The sequence below is a fragment of the Microcebus murinus genome, chromosome 11 (genome assembly GCF_040939455.1).
Source record: "Microcebus murinus isolate Inina chromosome 11, M.murinus_Inina_mat1.0, whole genome shotgun sequence".
In the NCBI taxonomy this organism is placed as follows: domain Eukaryota; kingdom Metazoa; phylum Chordata; class Mammalia; order Primates; family Cheirogaleidae; genus Microcebus; species Microcebus murinus.
The window spans coordinates 27,215,457-27,232,344 of NC_134114.1; the positions used below are offsets into that span (position 1 = coordinate 27,215,457).

At 40.5% G+C, this 16,888-nt stretch overlaps 1 protein-coding gene across 2 annotated transcripts in view; it reads right to left on the reverse strand.

Annotated features, from left to right (window-relative positions):
* Positions 1-16,888, reverse strand: part of LOC105855440 (UDP-glucuronosyltransferase 3A2-like) — a 31,199-nt gene that overhangs the window by 4,822 nt on the left and 9,489 nt on the right. For both annotated transcript variants that reach the window (XM_076007969.1, XM_076007970.1), the window contains exons 3-6: positions 6,996-7,110; positions 4,245-4,776; positions 1,820-2,051; positions 163-382 (exon numbers count right to left, since the gene is read on the reverse strand). In XM_076007969.1, coding sequence (XP_075864084.1) covers positions 163-382; positions 1,820-2,051; positions 4,245-4,776; positions 6,996-7,110 — 1,099 coding nt within the window. The remainder of the gene's footprint in view (positions 1-162; positions 383-1,819; positions 2,052-4,244; positions 4,777-6,995; positions 7,111-16,888) is intronic.

Below are 16,888 nucleotides of genomic sequence, written 5' to 3' on the forward strand. Positions count from 1 at the left end.
CAGGAGCAAGTGAGACAAGGACACAAGTGAGCTCTTAGCATCACACACACATTATCCCATGTCCCGGGAAATACAGTTTGCATGGAAACACGGGACAACTCAGTGCCCTTAGTGTTCATGCCTCACTCACCCGAAGGCAGCACACACTTGACGGTGGCATACCTCTCGTCTTCTATGACTTGTTCCATCTTAAGAGCCAATGTCTCTGCCTTCAGCTCCTTTAAATTAATAGAGACACCAAACTTTTTGGTTTCTACTCGGACCATGTTTTCTGGCTGGTCTCCAAAAACAGGGATGCCCACCATGGGCACCCCATGCTGGATGGCCTCCATGATGCTGTTCTGCCCGCCATGGGTGACGAACAGACGGATGCTGGGGTGAGCTGTTGCAAAGGAGAAAAGGGTGCAACATTCAGGATGAAAAGTTTCGGAACACCAGGTGGAGCAGGGAGGGCATGAGAAAATGCCAAAGGAACCTACAGGTGTGTTAGAGCCATTGTGTAAAATGATACAGCTTGGGGCATATCCAAGAAAGCAGTTCCAAGGTGCTGAATTCCAATCCATGGCATATATAGAGCCTTTTCCAAGCCCAGGTAAGACTGAGAACCAGGGAGCTCTATAGAGAAGAGGGCTACAAGGCACATATGCCCCCTCCATCCATCCATCCTTCCTTCTCCCTGTCCTCCCTGTGCTCTCTTTGCTTCTCTCATCTCTGTGCTCTCCTCTGTGTTTCTCCCTGTGTGTCTGCCTCCTCAGTCTGTCTGTCCTGAGCTCTTTGTTATCCACTGACAACTGATTTCCTTCTCTTTAACTCCTGATCCATTCTTTGCCATCACAATCCATGTGATGCTGGACTGGTATGGTAGAGTGCATTATGTGTGAAACTCCTTCAAAGCCAAGACCAGACTCTACACCTAGGTATTTCCAGTTCCAGTCCAGCCCTCCCAACACTGCTTAGAGCTAACTAGAATGACTATTATCACCAAGAGTCCATCTCACCCTGGGTCACTAAACTGCAAAATGTATCAGAATCTCCTTGCCTCCTCTTAGAAGTGAGAATCCTGGGCTCAACTTCAGAATTAAAGATACAAGATTGCAAAAGTGAGGCCAGAAGTGTTTCCTAAATGTTTCAGGTATTTTGAGCCATATCTTGGTTATGAGCATTTACTGTACTGAGAGCTGTGCATGGGGGTGTCTCTAACAAGCAGTGCCAGGAACTCAGAAAACCTGCTGGGATAAAGGAACTCTCCAGACCAGACAACGTGGTGGACCAAATCCCCAGCCCTGAAGTTGCTAAGCTTGATGGAAAAAAATGTTGGCACATCCTAAAGTCATGGCTGGCATCAGTCTTGTGAAGGTTGAATTGCTCTTTAGATTCAGAGAATGTGTCTCTGTGAGTGAGTTTGTGTAACTACATGTGGCTGATCTGCTCTTCACAAAGCCACTAAACAGAGTGTACACCACCTGGTGTACATTTTCGGAGTTCACAGGTTGTCTTACATTTTGCGTGACCTGGTCCAAGATAAATGCAATAAGATTGAGGAGACATGACAGGAATATCACTACTGGCTGCACACATTAGGTCTGGGATAGAAAAGAAGGAGGAAAGTTGGCCGTTTTGGCATCTGATCCCTTAGGAAAAATAGCCTGCTTCCTCAAGACCTCTAGCTGGTGACTCCTTCCTACCCTCTGGAGCCCTACTTTTACCCATGGGAAGCTCCTTCTCTGGTAGGAAAAAATGCCCAGCTAGAAGTCTGAGCCCCAAAAAGCTCTAAAGACAGGACAATGGAAAGAGAGTAGCAGGCCTGGACAGCCCTTACCCAGGAGGTCACTCTGAGGAAGCCAGTCCATGAGTTTCACATTTGTGGACACATTGACATCTTTGGGCCAGTGAGAATGCTTACACTTCCATATCACCCCTTGGCGGAGGTGGGCAAAGGCACTGTTCATCTCCTTAAGGACTTCCTGAAAGGTATTCACATTCACCATGGAGCCCATAGCCACAAGGACAAAACCAGAGTCCCCGAACCTGGCAATGAAGTTCTCCAAGTCCTAGAGAGACATAACCAAGCAAAGGACACAACACATTTGCTTGTGAAAGCCTTGGAAGCAGCAAAATGCAAGTCATGTTATTCAGTGATACCCCCCTCACTACAGCCTCTCATCCGTGCCGTGACATCACCGTCCTGAAACAGTTATCATGGCCCCTGGGATGCTCAGCACCACTGCACTGTCTATATCTGTCCATTGTGTGGCCCCCGGGATGCTCAGCACCACTGCACTGTCTATATCTGTCCATTGTGTGGGTTCTTTCAAACTCTGATCCGAGCTTCTGGGCTGTTCCTCTTCTTCCATGCCAATCCATGTTCAGGGAGTCACGGTCATCTAAGAGATGTCCAAGGCCAGACCAGAGGTGGTGGTCTGAGACTGCACCAGTTGGATGTCAATGCCCAGCATGGGGAGTGGGCTTCTGGAGGCCGGAATGCAGAAGCTGGGAGAACATTGCTGTCATCAGCAGAGATGGAGGCAGAATGGGGTAAGGCTCCCCCCACCCACACAGAGTGGATCCTAATCCCATGACAATCTCGGCCACTGATCTTTGTACATATTTCATCCCCCACCACAGTGCCTCACCCACAGGACTGCAAATGATAACCACATGGGAGGGTTTGTTCAAAGCAGCGATGACCAGCCCCAGTGGCACACCTGAGCAGCTTGAGTCTTCAAGTTCCCAGGCAGTTCTAAGGAAGGCTGGTGTCTAATGTCTTTACCATGGTTTTAACACCGTTTTTTCAGTTCTTACTTCCAAATATGTCTTTAACTTTGATTCTCTCTGCACTTCGGTGGCTTCTCTAAGCTCCTCACACTATTAGGTGGCCGGGCCCCTACTGGATTCTATGCACCCCACCACTGTCTGATTAAACATCCCAAAGGACAACCTTATAAGAGCCTTGTCACCCTTTCTATAACTACAGAAGCAACCTAAGACCATTGTTTAAAAATTGGTAAATGAAGTGGGGAAAAATTTTTTTTAAAAAGCATGTGTGTCCCACACATATTCCAACCCTCACTGCCATTATTATCCTCACAGAAATTCCAGCCTTTACTCTATAGTCAATGGGCTGCCTCACCCTCCTGACAGCTAACGCTCCACTCAATCCCCCTTGGTTTTATTCATGCAATAATCTGCTCACCCAGACTGCCGAGGGAGCCCAGACTCATTGCCTTCCCACTTCCTCCTCCTCACGTGGGCCCAGCTCTACCTGCCTGGGCCTCCCTCCCAGCTTCATTCCTTTAAGTTCCTGCCACCAATGCGAAGCCCATCTCCCCATGGATCACCTGCAGCTCCTCCTGCTCACTCAATTCCAGGCCAGGGGAGGAGGGTGGACACTTTGGTGACTTCAAGATCTAGCGCAGACCCTCAGGGCCTATTGAATGCATGGTGCTGGGAATATCACTTATATCCCTTGAGCCTCTATCTTTCTTCATTTATAAAATTGGGGAAGATCACACCTACAGGAGCAGGATTTTGTACATGATAACTGCTTAAAAATGGCAACTCAGTGCTGACCGGCAGCAGGCAGCCAACTAATCATAGCTGTCCTCATTTCTATAACTTTCCACAGCAGTGGCTCCTAAACAAACTCCTATTCAGATGACCAAAGTACAATTACAGTGTCCTGAGTCCACCTCAGAGAAATCATATCACAATGTCTTGGCAGAGCCAAGAGTCAGGGCTCTACAGGGAGGGGACAATGGGATGACAACTTCAGTTTCAAGGGATATTGGGTATGACACCTGCCATTCTGGCTGTCAGTCAGTCCCACACAGTCCCACCGCACTTATTCCCTGTCTCACACCACTGTCAGTAAGTAAGACATTTCCCTAAATACTATTGCATGCAATGGGCATTCACTACATATTTATTATACACATGGTCATGCAAAGTGCAAATGAAAAGAATAGCTGTCATAAAGTACTTATCATACCAAGCCCAAGACCAGGGTGAGGCAAGACGGCAGCCAGAGGAGTCCACAGGAGCAGGCCTCAATCTCAGGAGCATGCAGGGCCTAGCACTGTACTAGCACAGCCCTGAAGGGGAGACCCTCCTCACACAGCAGGCCCTAGGGACCTCCCTCGCCTGGCTCTGCTTCAGTCTCAGGATCTGGCTGGCACAGGGCAGCCAACAACCATGTACTGAAGGCCTTGGCATGAAATCCAAATTAGTGCTAAGGGAGTACTTACTTGTGGTACTGATTTAGTGGGTTTGGCCATTAAGCCTCCAACATAAACGGTGTTGGGAAGTAGGGGCCGGGCAAAGTCAAAGGCAAAGTCAGAGTTAACAAACCACAGCTCTGCTTTCAGTAGGAGTTGAGACAGAACTGGCCTCGAGCCTTCTGGGAAATGCTCCCTGATGGTGTTGTCATACATAGACTGAACTTGCCATTGCCTCCTGGAGAAAGTAAAGAAAGCCAGAAAGTTCTTCACTCGGCCCCAGAAGTCCATGTGGTCAGTTAACAAGGAATTGTATACTGGAACATAAGACAAGGGGCTTGGGAGCCCGAAGTCCAATCTGCCAAATGAGGTGGTAAGAATGGACACAAATGGCTTGCCAAGCTTCTCAGCGATCAGAAAATGACAATAGTCAAAACTTTCAACTATCACCAGGTCGAAGTTCTCATTCTTTAAGGAATCCATGATCTCCCTTTTGCTTAACAAATGACTGCACTGAAATCCCAGTTCTTCCATTATCTTTAAAAAGGTTTGAAATGTTTCCCTATAAGAAAGAAAAGAGATGATAAATATGGAGGGGAGGGGCAGACCTCTAACCCTTGCTGGGGAGAGGCAAAGATATAAAATGTAACCAAAAAAAACCAAGAAAAATAAATGATAAATATTGATGGGAGGTGTTAAATTCACAATACGTAAAAGGATCTTGAGACACAAAGACAATATCATAGAGAACCAAGAGCATATCTAGCAGTAGTCCACACATTCAACCAGTTGCCCACAAACATGCTCTGCAATGGTCATTGTGGTTCACATCTTTCTGCTCACTAGAAGGCACCCTTCTCCCCTTCACTTTCCATGCAGATTCAAATCCCACCCACCACCATGGCCAATTTAAGATCCTTCTATTCTGGGAGCCCTCTCTGACTGTAGCAGCTCTCACAGTTCTGTGTCTCCCAGATAAATTCTGTCATGCTCTTTAACCCTCCTTTATATACTGACTTTTTATGAGTGATTTTCTTGTTTGCCAACATAGACTTGTAGGTAATTTGATGATAGACTTTACCAATATGGATGATATATGCTAATTTTTTATTATTACGTGTTTGCATATGAGACATTGCCTCACCCAAGAAACACTGATCATATTAGATCCAAAAATCTTACCCAAAATGAAAATTTTACCTTTCTATGTCTAGGAGTTAAGCAATGGAAAAAAAAATAAAACTAAAGACAACCTGGTTTTGAAAAACATTATTAGCCTTTCCACTTCAATGTAGGCTGGAGTAGTCGGAGAAGAAAATGCCAAAGCTGTACTGACATTTAATTAAGACTTTGCCTATGCTACCATTCCAGGAAACTTTCTTCTTGCAATGGTTTCCCTTCATTGTCTGCAAAGAATATTAACTATTAAGCATGCTAAGGAAATCAGTGAGGATGCCCATGCTAGAGCCCACAGGTGCTAGACATCAGCACCCATAGGAACAGACATCAGGAGCCTGTGGCTGCTTCAAGAACTGAGAGAACCAATACCTTGGCACACCTGTAACCTGTACATCACTGCACCATTGCACTTCAGTTACAGATTGCACTGAGGCTGAGAACCTATTAGGTATATGCTGATCCCTGCCTAACTTTTAAGATCAGCTTTAAGTGAAACAATGAAAATAATTGTCTGAAATCATCCTCTATTGTTTATACTTAAAGATTCACATAACAGAGGAATGGAAATGTTTGCCAGATATTTTGTATAATTTCAGTAATGCAGTAAAAGCCTTTAGTATACAGTTCATTAATCATATCAAAAATAAGCTAATAAATTAAAAATATTTTAAGAATGTACTGTTACCTAAAACTTCCCTTAAAAATATTAAAATAGGGGGAAAGGGGCAAGACATACACTTACAATATGTAACTAACTCTTTAAGAAGATATACACTATGTGTCAAATGAGTGGGTTAGATCAAACTTGCACAGGTGGGAATACGGTCTCCCAGCTTGACGAGAGAGAAGGATTTGGGAAAAAATTAGATTTAAACACCTCTAACCACAAGCAGATTAGAATTTTCAAGGAAAGATACAGAGTAAGATAATTGTAATTAACAAAGATAGGCATGTATTTCTTTATTTCCTGTTTTTTGTCTTACATTAAAAAGTTACATGTTCCTTTGCATTGCAGATGAAGCAAAAAGAGTCAGTATCATGTCTCATTTTGTATCAGGGTGATTGATTTATAACAGAACTTTACGTGGCCACACGTTCAACTTTTGTAAAAGGAGCATTCATAAATCTTTCCTATATTTATAAGTACGTGAGAGTAGAAGGAACGAAATTAAGTTGGAAAACTATCAACAATGACAAATTGAGAGGCATGTCCCTGTTCCTGTGTTGGGGAAATTTTAGACCATCTTGGTAGGTGAAGTGTTGGAAGGAAGTCCCAGAAGGAACAATCTTTCAATCTGTATAGAAATACATTCATGCTCATAGTGTAGGATGGACAGTACAGAGTAAGAAAGGTTTTCCAGTGACTGTTACAAATCCACCCACCTACTTTACATACATTCACCTATCATATATGTATCATCCATCCGTCCATCCTTCCATCCATCCTTCTATCCATCCTTCCATCCATCCTTCCATCCATCCATCCATCCTTCCTTCCATCCATCCCTTTCCCTTGCCCTCATTTCAATTATGCAGCCATCCACCCATTTATTTCTATGATTAAAATAATAACCCTTTCATTCAAAGAATAAAAGATAATACCTGTAATTGAATGCTTCTGTCACATAAAAACTTAAAAACTTATTAAATTCCTTTTGATAGTCTTCTGGCATAAGCCAACTGATAACTTGGTATGATTTTTCTTCCTCTTTAAAATCTAAGAAAATAGCAATGGGTTAAAAAAGGTAAATGTGCCACACAACATGATAACACTAGCGTAACAATGACAAAATTTGTTTATTCTAATGATTTCATAGGTATTTGAATGTTTGATTTTTTAAGTACTTTTACCTTAATTCGGTGCTCTTTCATTCATTCAATATTACACACTGGTTGAGACCATACAATGATTCTGGATTTTTTTTCTATTTAAAGATATGGAAGCTCCATTTAAAGCTTTCATTTAAAGGTGTAGCTGTTTTTCTCATTTTACAATTATGAAAACAAAAGCTGATTTAGTTTAAGACAACCTGTCAAAGCTGCATACAATAGAAAATGACAGAGTTGTATTTAAATACAGTATGAGACTGTTTGGTTTCAGATCCTCTGCTATTTCTGCTTGAGAAAAAATTCATGATCATTATTTAAAATAATACATACAAATAATTTTTTATTCAGTCAAAAAGTCAGAAATTGATCTGCTCTACAACACCAATAGTGCAACAAGCATGCGATACTTGTGATAGACGTTATCGTTTAAATGGAGATAAAATGGAAGGAAAAAATGAATCACCAGTCCCAAGATATTTTGACATAAACTGGGCAAAGAAAATTCAGTTTTAAGGACTAGGAATAACTCTCTGGTCTCCAGTTCAGCCCTCTGGGCTTCAAGCTCTGCCCTCTGAGCTCACAGCTTCGCCCTCAGAGTTATCCTTCATTTTCCAGGAAGGCTAGCATGTGTTTGCAGCTGAGGAGTTTATCATCTATTTCCTACTTGTAGAATTTTGGAAGTCCAACAGGCTTCTTTCCTGTCATCTTCTCGTCCTGCTACTTTCAATGCAAATTGGCAGTGGTTTTGCTGGCATAAATTTATAAGGTACATTACAGCTGTCCTGTGTATATCATGGGATGTCACTTCACTAGATAAGAGATTGCTACACAATTTTTTTCTGAAAATTTCATCTCTATTTTTGCTTTCTACCACTATGGGTGAAGGGATCCACGAGTCATACACCTAATTGCAGGATAAGTCACTGGGTGGCCTTACACTGACCCTGTTCCTCCTCTCTGCTTTCTCACGTCAAGTTCCAAAGAATAACTGTAGAATGTGCTGGGAAGGCAACATCTTGAGATAGGAAGAAACTGGCTTGAATAGCCCATGCTCTGTTCCAGTCCCCCACTAGAACCAGGTTGTTTTTCCATCTTTAGCCTAGTGTGTCAGGTTTCCCCAGAAGATAAAACCCAGGGTGGGCTGATTTTCACAGGCCTTCATCTGCAATGCACATGGGGCATGCACACTTGAGACTCCATTTGACCCAGGCAGCTTTCTAAGCCTTAGGGGACCAGCGGGCAAGGAATCCTGGGCCTCCGTTGTCCTGCTCTGCCTATTTGTAAGTAAGAAATCCACCTTATGTAACTTGTATATAGTGTGATCTCTTATAAAACTCAGATGATTTTGTCACCAGTAACAGTGAACCTGTGAACCTGCCTCACAGTGAACCTGCCTCACGGGAATCTCTTCAATGAGCCTCTGTGTGACTCAATACTCTCACCTTTTAATCCTTCAGAGACATTAGCAAAAGCTTGTCCAGCCACACAATTGGCTTTCTTTACAAGAGAAAAAAATACCCATTTCCTGACATTTACACCTCTAATTTTATCATCTTTTATAATCCTAATAGGTTGAGAATTTCCCAAAACATGAAGTCCTGGTTCAGTTTTGCCTAATAGTTCCTTCCTCAATATCTCTCTTTCCTCTCACATTTTCCTATGCACCACAGGAAGACATTAACATCTATATTTTCACAAATAGTCTGCTTATGAGGATTTTCATGGCTTCCAAAGTAATATAGATTTTCTATTCAATATTCTTCTTTTCTGTCAAAGAAAGTGAAAATCTCAAGAGTACCTCCCAACTCCCTATGTAAAAGGAAAGGTAAAGGCCTCAGGTGCCTGTGGAGATTGGCCTCACACATCATTCATCAGAGAAATTCCTTACTGGCCTCCTATAAGCAAGGACATGCAAATTGTAACTTTATGTCTGCAGGCTAAGTGTAGCTCCTAAAAGTAAACTCTTTTTGTTCCCACAATAATAATTTTGTTCCCACAATAATAATGAATTACAAGTTTATCTCCACAGTCGCAGAACAGAGACAAGGCAGGATTAGACATTCTTGCTCCTATCCTGTGAAATAAATAATTGATCTTCATGCCTACATAATTCATCTTTCCTTCATTGCATGTTTTCTCTTCTAACATTCCCCTTATCTTACATAAATGTATATTTTCTTGAATCTCACAAAAATATAACCCTTTTTTCTCACTAATCCCAGGCCTTTTTTTCTTTCTGTATTCCAAATTTTCCTTCAGAATAATAGCCACAGATCTGTCTGTGGTTTGTGGTTTTCCTTGTTGAGTCTTCAGCTTTGGCTTAATAATTCTCTGCTAATTGAGATTTTTTTCCTTAGTCACTTATTTTGGGTTGACAAAGCAGAGCAGTAACCCTTCTGGCTTGCAGCAATTCCACTGGTGCTGGGGTCCTGGCTAAATGTTTACTGAAACCTACAGTGAATTTCACCAAGGCCAAATAGTGGCTCTCTCCTGAGGTTCCTTCATCTCTCAAAATTTTTGATTTAATATCCAAGGGATATTTTGGCAGGAAACTCCTCTAAGTAGTTTTTCATTCTTCCAGTTAGAAAGGTGAATTTCCCTGCTTTGTAAAGACAGAAAGCAGCCCCAGCTTGGGCCCATCTCCAAGTAAGATGCTAGTCTGGGGTTTTGTTTTAAGCAGTTAAAGATTATTGTCAGTTAGCTATAAGTTATCCTTATTCTGAGGGATCTCAATAACATTAATTTTGTGATTGCATCTTCTATTTCTCTTTTTGGTCTGTCTTACAGTAGGTTTGACCAGCTCTTAGTCAACACTAATAGAACCTCTAAATTATGGGAAATGCGGCCTCTAAAATAAACTAACACCCTTTTAACTGCAGTACACTGGTGGTTAAAAGAAATAAAAATATTACCCTATTTATATGTGTGTGTGTGTGTGTGTGTGTGTGTGTGTGTGTATTCCTAGTCCTCCTTCAACTTTGCCATCTTCAGCACCACATGAAAAACAAGCCTAGAAAAAACTTCTTATGACTCAAATCCCTTCATAAACTTGGAAAAATGGGACCACTCACTTCTTTTTCAGGGTCTGCTGCTTTCCTTGCAGAGTCAAAAGTCACAGACAGATTCCTCTCAGGTACACAGCTCTGCTCTCTGTTGCATTGTGTTACCTGATCTTTTTGGCTTTTGAGGATATCAGAAATTAACTTTGTCTTCCTCTAGCATGGCCCAAACTCCTTCTCAAGAGACAGTATATTCTTTCTCTCAGTCTCTCTCTCTCCCTCTCCCTCTGCTTTGAGATACAGACTGCTACCCTGTATCCTGAATCTCAGTGAGGGGGTAGACCATGTGTGAAACAAGTAGACTTTGACTTGTTACATTTTTAGGGACATAATTTGAATCCAGCTGTCTTTTAAAACTTGTGAGTTTTACTAGTCTTATGACAAGAGTTTTAAAATCAAGACTATATCCTGTCATGAATTTATGGGCCCTTGGGTTGTTTCCACATCCTTGTAATAGAGGATTCTGCTGCCATAAACATTCCAGTGCAGATGTCTTTATTATAGAATGTATTTTGCTCTTTGGGGTAGATGCCTAATAGTGCTCTTGCTGGATCAAATGGTATTTCTATTTTTAGCTCTTTGAGGTATCTCCAAATTCTTTTCCACAGAGGTTATACTAATCCGCAGTCCTACCTGTTACATTTTCCTTGATTGAACTTGAGCCCATTATCTGAAGTGAGGTAACACAAGATCAGAAGGATAGGCTCCATTTGTATTTGCCATCAAATTTGTACTGATTGATTAACACTATGGTACTCACATGGTAGTAATATTCTCCAGGGATTGGGGGATGGGGGGTAAACTCACAAGTAAAGGACAAAGTGATCATTGTAGAGGGGAAAAATGTCTCTATCTCTCCCTAGGGAGAGGCAAAGACATAAAATGTAACCACAATGTTTGTACCTTCAAAATACCCTGAAATAAAAAAAATTAAAAATAAAATCAAGACTATAGAGCATGGGTCTTCTAAATTTTTAAACAGGGGCCAGTTCACTGTCCCTCAGACCGTTGGAGGGCCGTTGGAGAGTGCAGTGCCCATTCCACACATGCGCACTGTGGGCCAGGGACTAGTCGGCTGCTAAGCAGGACAGGCAGCGGCAGCAAAAACACCCAGGGGGCCAGATAAATGTCCTCAGCAGGCTGCGTGTGGCCCGCAGGCCATAGTTTGAGGATGCCTGCTATAGAACCTTCATTTATGCATTTTCATATCTTCATGGATGTGTGTATGCCTTTAAATATTGCTTATAGTACCAAATTAGCTTAAAAATATGTAAATACTCATATATTAAGTAAATATACCCAAATGCTTTTCACAAATATGTGACTTTAATAATCTTTGATAAATAAAGATCATTTAAAAATTATTGATAATATACAATAAACACATATTCAAATTTAATTTAGACATCTTTTTCCTAAACATACTGGTGAGGAAGGTTTACACTATCTCAGCTAAATGGTTTAAGGTTATAAACTGTTGCTTCTATGATATTTTTAATGCTTGTTTAATTTGTCCATAACCTTATGTCTTTACATTTGAGCCTTTAGACTATGATGTAGCCTCAGAGAAAACACTGCCTGACTTTCCTGGTCCAGGTGTTCTTTGTGGTCGTGCTGAAAAAGATAAGATTCTCCAGACATTGTCTTTTGTCCTGAACTCTGTATATTACAATTAATTAAAATTCCTTATCTCCTAGCTTTTTCACTAAAACTTAGGGTGACTAAGAATTAACATTGCAATTAATATACATAATTAAAATGACTAGATATAAGGGGAAAATTCATTTGCAAACTATATAAGGAAAATGACCTTTGATTTTGGTAAGAACGATTATAAGAAGATATAAGGTTATAAGAAAGTTATAAGAAGATATAGAAATGTGGTTTTTGTTAAAAGTAAAATAATTTTCCGAAAGGTTTTAGAGATTGTTTTAATTAGAAAAAGAAAATAAATGATAAATAAAACTAAATAGACATAAAAAATTAGGAAAAAATGATAAAAATTTTAAAAGGTGGCCGGGCGCGGTGGCTCACGCCTGTAATCCTAGCTCTCTGGGAGGCCGAGGCGGGCGGATTGCTCAAGGTCAGGAGTTCGAAACCAGCCTGAGTAAGAGCGAGACCCCGTCTCTACTATAAATAGAAAGAAATTAATTGGCCAACTAATATATACAAAAAATTAGCCGGGCATGGTGGCGCATGCCTGTAGTCCCAGCTACTTGGGAGGCTGAGGCAGGAGGATTGCTTGAGCCCAGGAGTTTGAGGTTGCTGTGAGCTAGGCTGACGCCATGGCACTCACTCTAGCCTGGGCAACAAAGCGAGACTCTGTCTCAAAAAAAAAAAAAAATTTTTTAAAGGTTATAAAAGGTTTATAAAAACATTATCCTATGGTCAAATTGATTGAGATTAAATAGATTTGTTTATAAGGTCTTTATTAAAATTACCTGTAGCATTAATAACATACTAATGCAAATGTAATACTTGGTTTTCTCTTTTTTGAGGGAGAAGGTAGATAGGGTCTGGCTCTGTTGCCCAGGCTAGAATGCAGTAGCATAATCATAGCTCAATGCAGCCTCAAACTCCTGGGCATAAGTGATCCTCCTGGCTCAGCCTCCTGAGTAGCTGAGACGATAGGCAGACATAATCATCCCTAGATCATTTATCTTTTAGAGATGAGGTCTCACTATATTGCCCAGAATACTCTTGAAGTCTTAGCCTCAAATAATCCTCCCTCCTTTACTTGTCAAAGTGCTAGCATTAGAGGCATGAACCACCATACCCAGTCAGTTTTCTATATTGAACAAGATTTTCACACAATTTTAATGAAAATAAAAGATTTTTATTCACCCTTTGAATGAACATAAAAAAAAAAAAACAGAGAGAGGAGAAAGAAACAAAGATTCAGTCTGGCTCTTTATTAGCTTGTCTTTCAGTTTGTCTTCATTAGGTCTTATGATCATTTAGGAAATTGAGTCCCTTCTCTCTCAAAGAGTAAAGTTTTTGCTTCTTAAATTCTTTGAATTCACATTGGCTAAATGAATGACTTATTTTACAGTAACCTGTGATGCTGTTTTGTGACAAGTGTTTTAACCCATTCATATTTGACAAACTTTCCAAAATCAAAATTCAAAATTTAGTCTACTTGACCTCAAGATAGTTTTTTTAAATATTGGAGCCATTGAAAGTCCACAAGAGACAATAGTCTCATACAGTATGTTAAAATCATGCAGGAAGCATTTTCAAATATGAAATGGTGTTTAACTTTCTTTGGGTTATATTTGTATAAACATGTTATTAATATGTTTTGGCAATAAAATTGTATAAAATTTCTAAAATTCTGATATGTCTTTGTGTATGTTATTAGTATTGCTTGTGGTTATCACATTAAATTGTCATATGCCACAAAAATAGCCAAATTTCTTTGTCAATTATCTCTTTAACCATGGCTATTCTAAGATGTTTTGTCATCCACAGACAATAACTGCTTTACTTTGAATCTCTTAAAAAGTGATGTTTAAAGGTATACAGTCCAAAATTTGCTTCTTCAGTAAAATTTATAGAAAGGACTCTGATGGGTACTGTTAAATACAGATACAGCTGATAACTTTGGCATCATATCATTTGGAAGAGGAAACTTCCAGGACTTTGATTACAAAGCTGATGTGTTCATAAGTATTGCTACCAAACCTCAAACAGAACAAAAATCAATTACATGAGACTGAAGTAATTTCTTATTAGTTATGACTTTTTGTTTAAAATATTGCTGATTCTTTTTGAGTTTTGTTTTCCAGAAGTAAAAAAATATAAGCTTTATAACTTCTTTTGAGCTATTTATAACTCACAACAAACTACTAAAGTATAATTTTGTGAGCAAAATTAGAAGCATTTTTACTTTACCTGATGTCTCCAAATTTAGAAAGTATTTGTCAGTATTCTTAATATATGACAAAATAGTTATTTGCATAACTTCAATAAGGATCTATTTTCTTTTATAACAGAATATAATTGGTAACACTTGTTATTATAGCATGGCTTTGACTAGAATGGCATGTTTTTAAATATGCCCAGACTACATTGAGGAATTAAGATTGACTTTATAAAGCCAATATAAAGCCCATTGGAGAGACTTGCCTAGTACCTTTTCATTTACAAGGTTCTTATCTGTGGTAGATAAAGAATGTCACTTTCCATCATGTTCTGGAAGATTATGCTATGTGAGGGTCTCCAAAAAGATGAATTCACCCCAGTCATACAGGTATTGCAGACAGTTTGCCAAATCCTGGGCTTGACTGGCCTCAAGAGCTCTTTTTTAAAAAGTCTAATCTGGGATGGCTTTTTAAAAATTTCCAACAAAGTCAATATAAAAAGAAAAAAGCCCATATGGCTAATAACTATTCTTGCTGCACTTCATGCATATAATCTAGCCAAGTATAATAAGACTAAAATTTATGTTAAAATAAATTGGTCTTACTATGCTATACCCTTTATGAAAATGAGATACTAGAGAGAGAAAGAAATATTATGCTAAAAAAACAACCTATACCAGACGTGTTATTCTATTCTAGCCTTCTTCATTATATTTGAGTTTTTATTATTTGCCACCATTTTAGCATTTCTATTTTTTGATTTAACTCACCCTCTTCTCTGTGGGAAATGATCTCCTAAGAATGAGGCTTCCTAGCAATGTGAAATTATATGAGACATACAAACACAAACTCATGTCCTCTGCATTGCATTCCCCCCAAAGATTTTGAAGAACAGGGGGGAATGTAAAAGAAAATAAAATCTAAGAACTACTCCCCATATGCCTTATTCAAAAGGGAGTGTAAAGTTATCAGGTACCTGTGAAGGACGGGCTCCACCCATCATTCATTAAAGAAAGTCATTGCTGGCCTCCCATTAAAAAGGACATGCAAATTGCAAATTTAGGTCTTCCGGCTACATCCAATTCCAAAAACAAAAATCTGTTTAATTTCACAGTCACAATGAATAACAAGGTTGTCTTCACAGGTACAGAACAGGAACAATACAGGATCCACCATTCTTCCACATATGCACAGACACCTCTTAATTGATGCTTCCCTCACTCATGATTTCTTTTCTAACATTCACCTTATCTTATGTAGATTTTCCTGGGTCTCACAAAAATATAACCATTTTGTATCACTGTCCTCCTGCCTTTTATTTTCTTTCTGATTTTCCCACTCCCCTATCAATACTGAAACTTCCAAATTCCTCTTCAGAAAAACAGCCAAAGATCTGTCCATGATGTGGTTTTCCTGGGAAATTCTTCAACTTTGGTTTAATAACCTCAATTGATTGATATTTTTGCCTCATTCACGTATTTTGGGTTGACACTTCCTTTTGAGTCATTAATAGCAGAGTTCTTACAATCCACATTTCTACTAACAGTCTGTTCAGACAATTGAGATTTACTTTATTATACTCCTCAATATTCTTCTAGACACTACCTATAATCCACTGTGATTCACGGTTCTGGTTGAAGCAGTAGTACATGTGAGTATCAGAAACATTTGTTTCTTCAGTGTTTCTAATATTATTTTGAAAGTTGTAAATAAATAAATAGCATAGGAAAGCACACTGAACAAAGGAGTTAATAAATGAATCAAATGTTTCAATATACTGAATTCGCCATCTATCAGAAATCATAAAACCATCATGTGTTTTCCTTATTTGCAGAACTTAACTGAAGCTCTGCCAGTGAAGTGAAGAATAAAAATGCTGTTTCAATGTTTCCAAGAAATCCATGATGAGGGAATATTGAAAGAAACTCTATGCCTAGGCATGGTGGCTCACGCCTGTAATCCAAGCACTCTGGGAGCCCAAGGTGGGAGGATTACCTGAGCTCAGGAACGAGACTCCATCTCTACTAAAAATATAAAAATTAACCAGACATATAGCATGTGTCTGTAGTCCCTGCTACTCAGGAGGCTGAGGCAACAATATCACTTGAGCTTAGCAGTTTGTGGTTGCAGTGAGCTCTGATGATGCCACTGTACTCTACCCAGGGAGACAGAGTGAAGTTCTGTCTCAAAAATAATAAACTCTAGGGGGGCGGAGCAAGATGGAGGACGAATAACACCGCCAGACAGAGGGTCTCTGCAGAAAAGACAGATTCTAGCAGAAATTAGAGGAAAGAAGCAAGAAGACGAGCATACAGAGGACAAGGGCCGGAAGGAGGGATACCTGAGACCCCGGGAGACTCCAAGGGAGGAGGCTGCGGAGGAGAACTGGAGGCTGAGACCACCGGAGCAGCCCTGAGACCAGCGGCAAGGGTAGGTGGATTTGCTGTTTCCCCTCCCCTGCATTTGGGACTGCTGGTGGGCTCCCCAGCGGGTGGAGAGACCTGCGGCAGCCAGCCAGAGACCGCCGCCGCCAGCCAGCGGTGAGCCTGTAGCAGACGTGGCACCAGGTTCCCAACTTCCTCCGGGAACCTCCGTGTGCACAGACCCGAGCCGCGTGGCAGGCGCCATATTGCCTCCTCCTCCCCTTTGCCGCCTACCCTACCCGCGGCTGCCCAGAGAGACAATACAGCCACCAGCCGGAGGCACCTCCAGGGAACGAGACCTTCCCGTTCCCTCCAGGGAA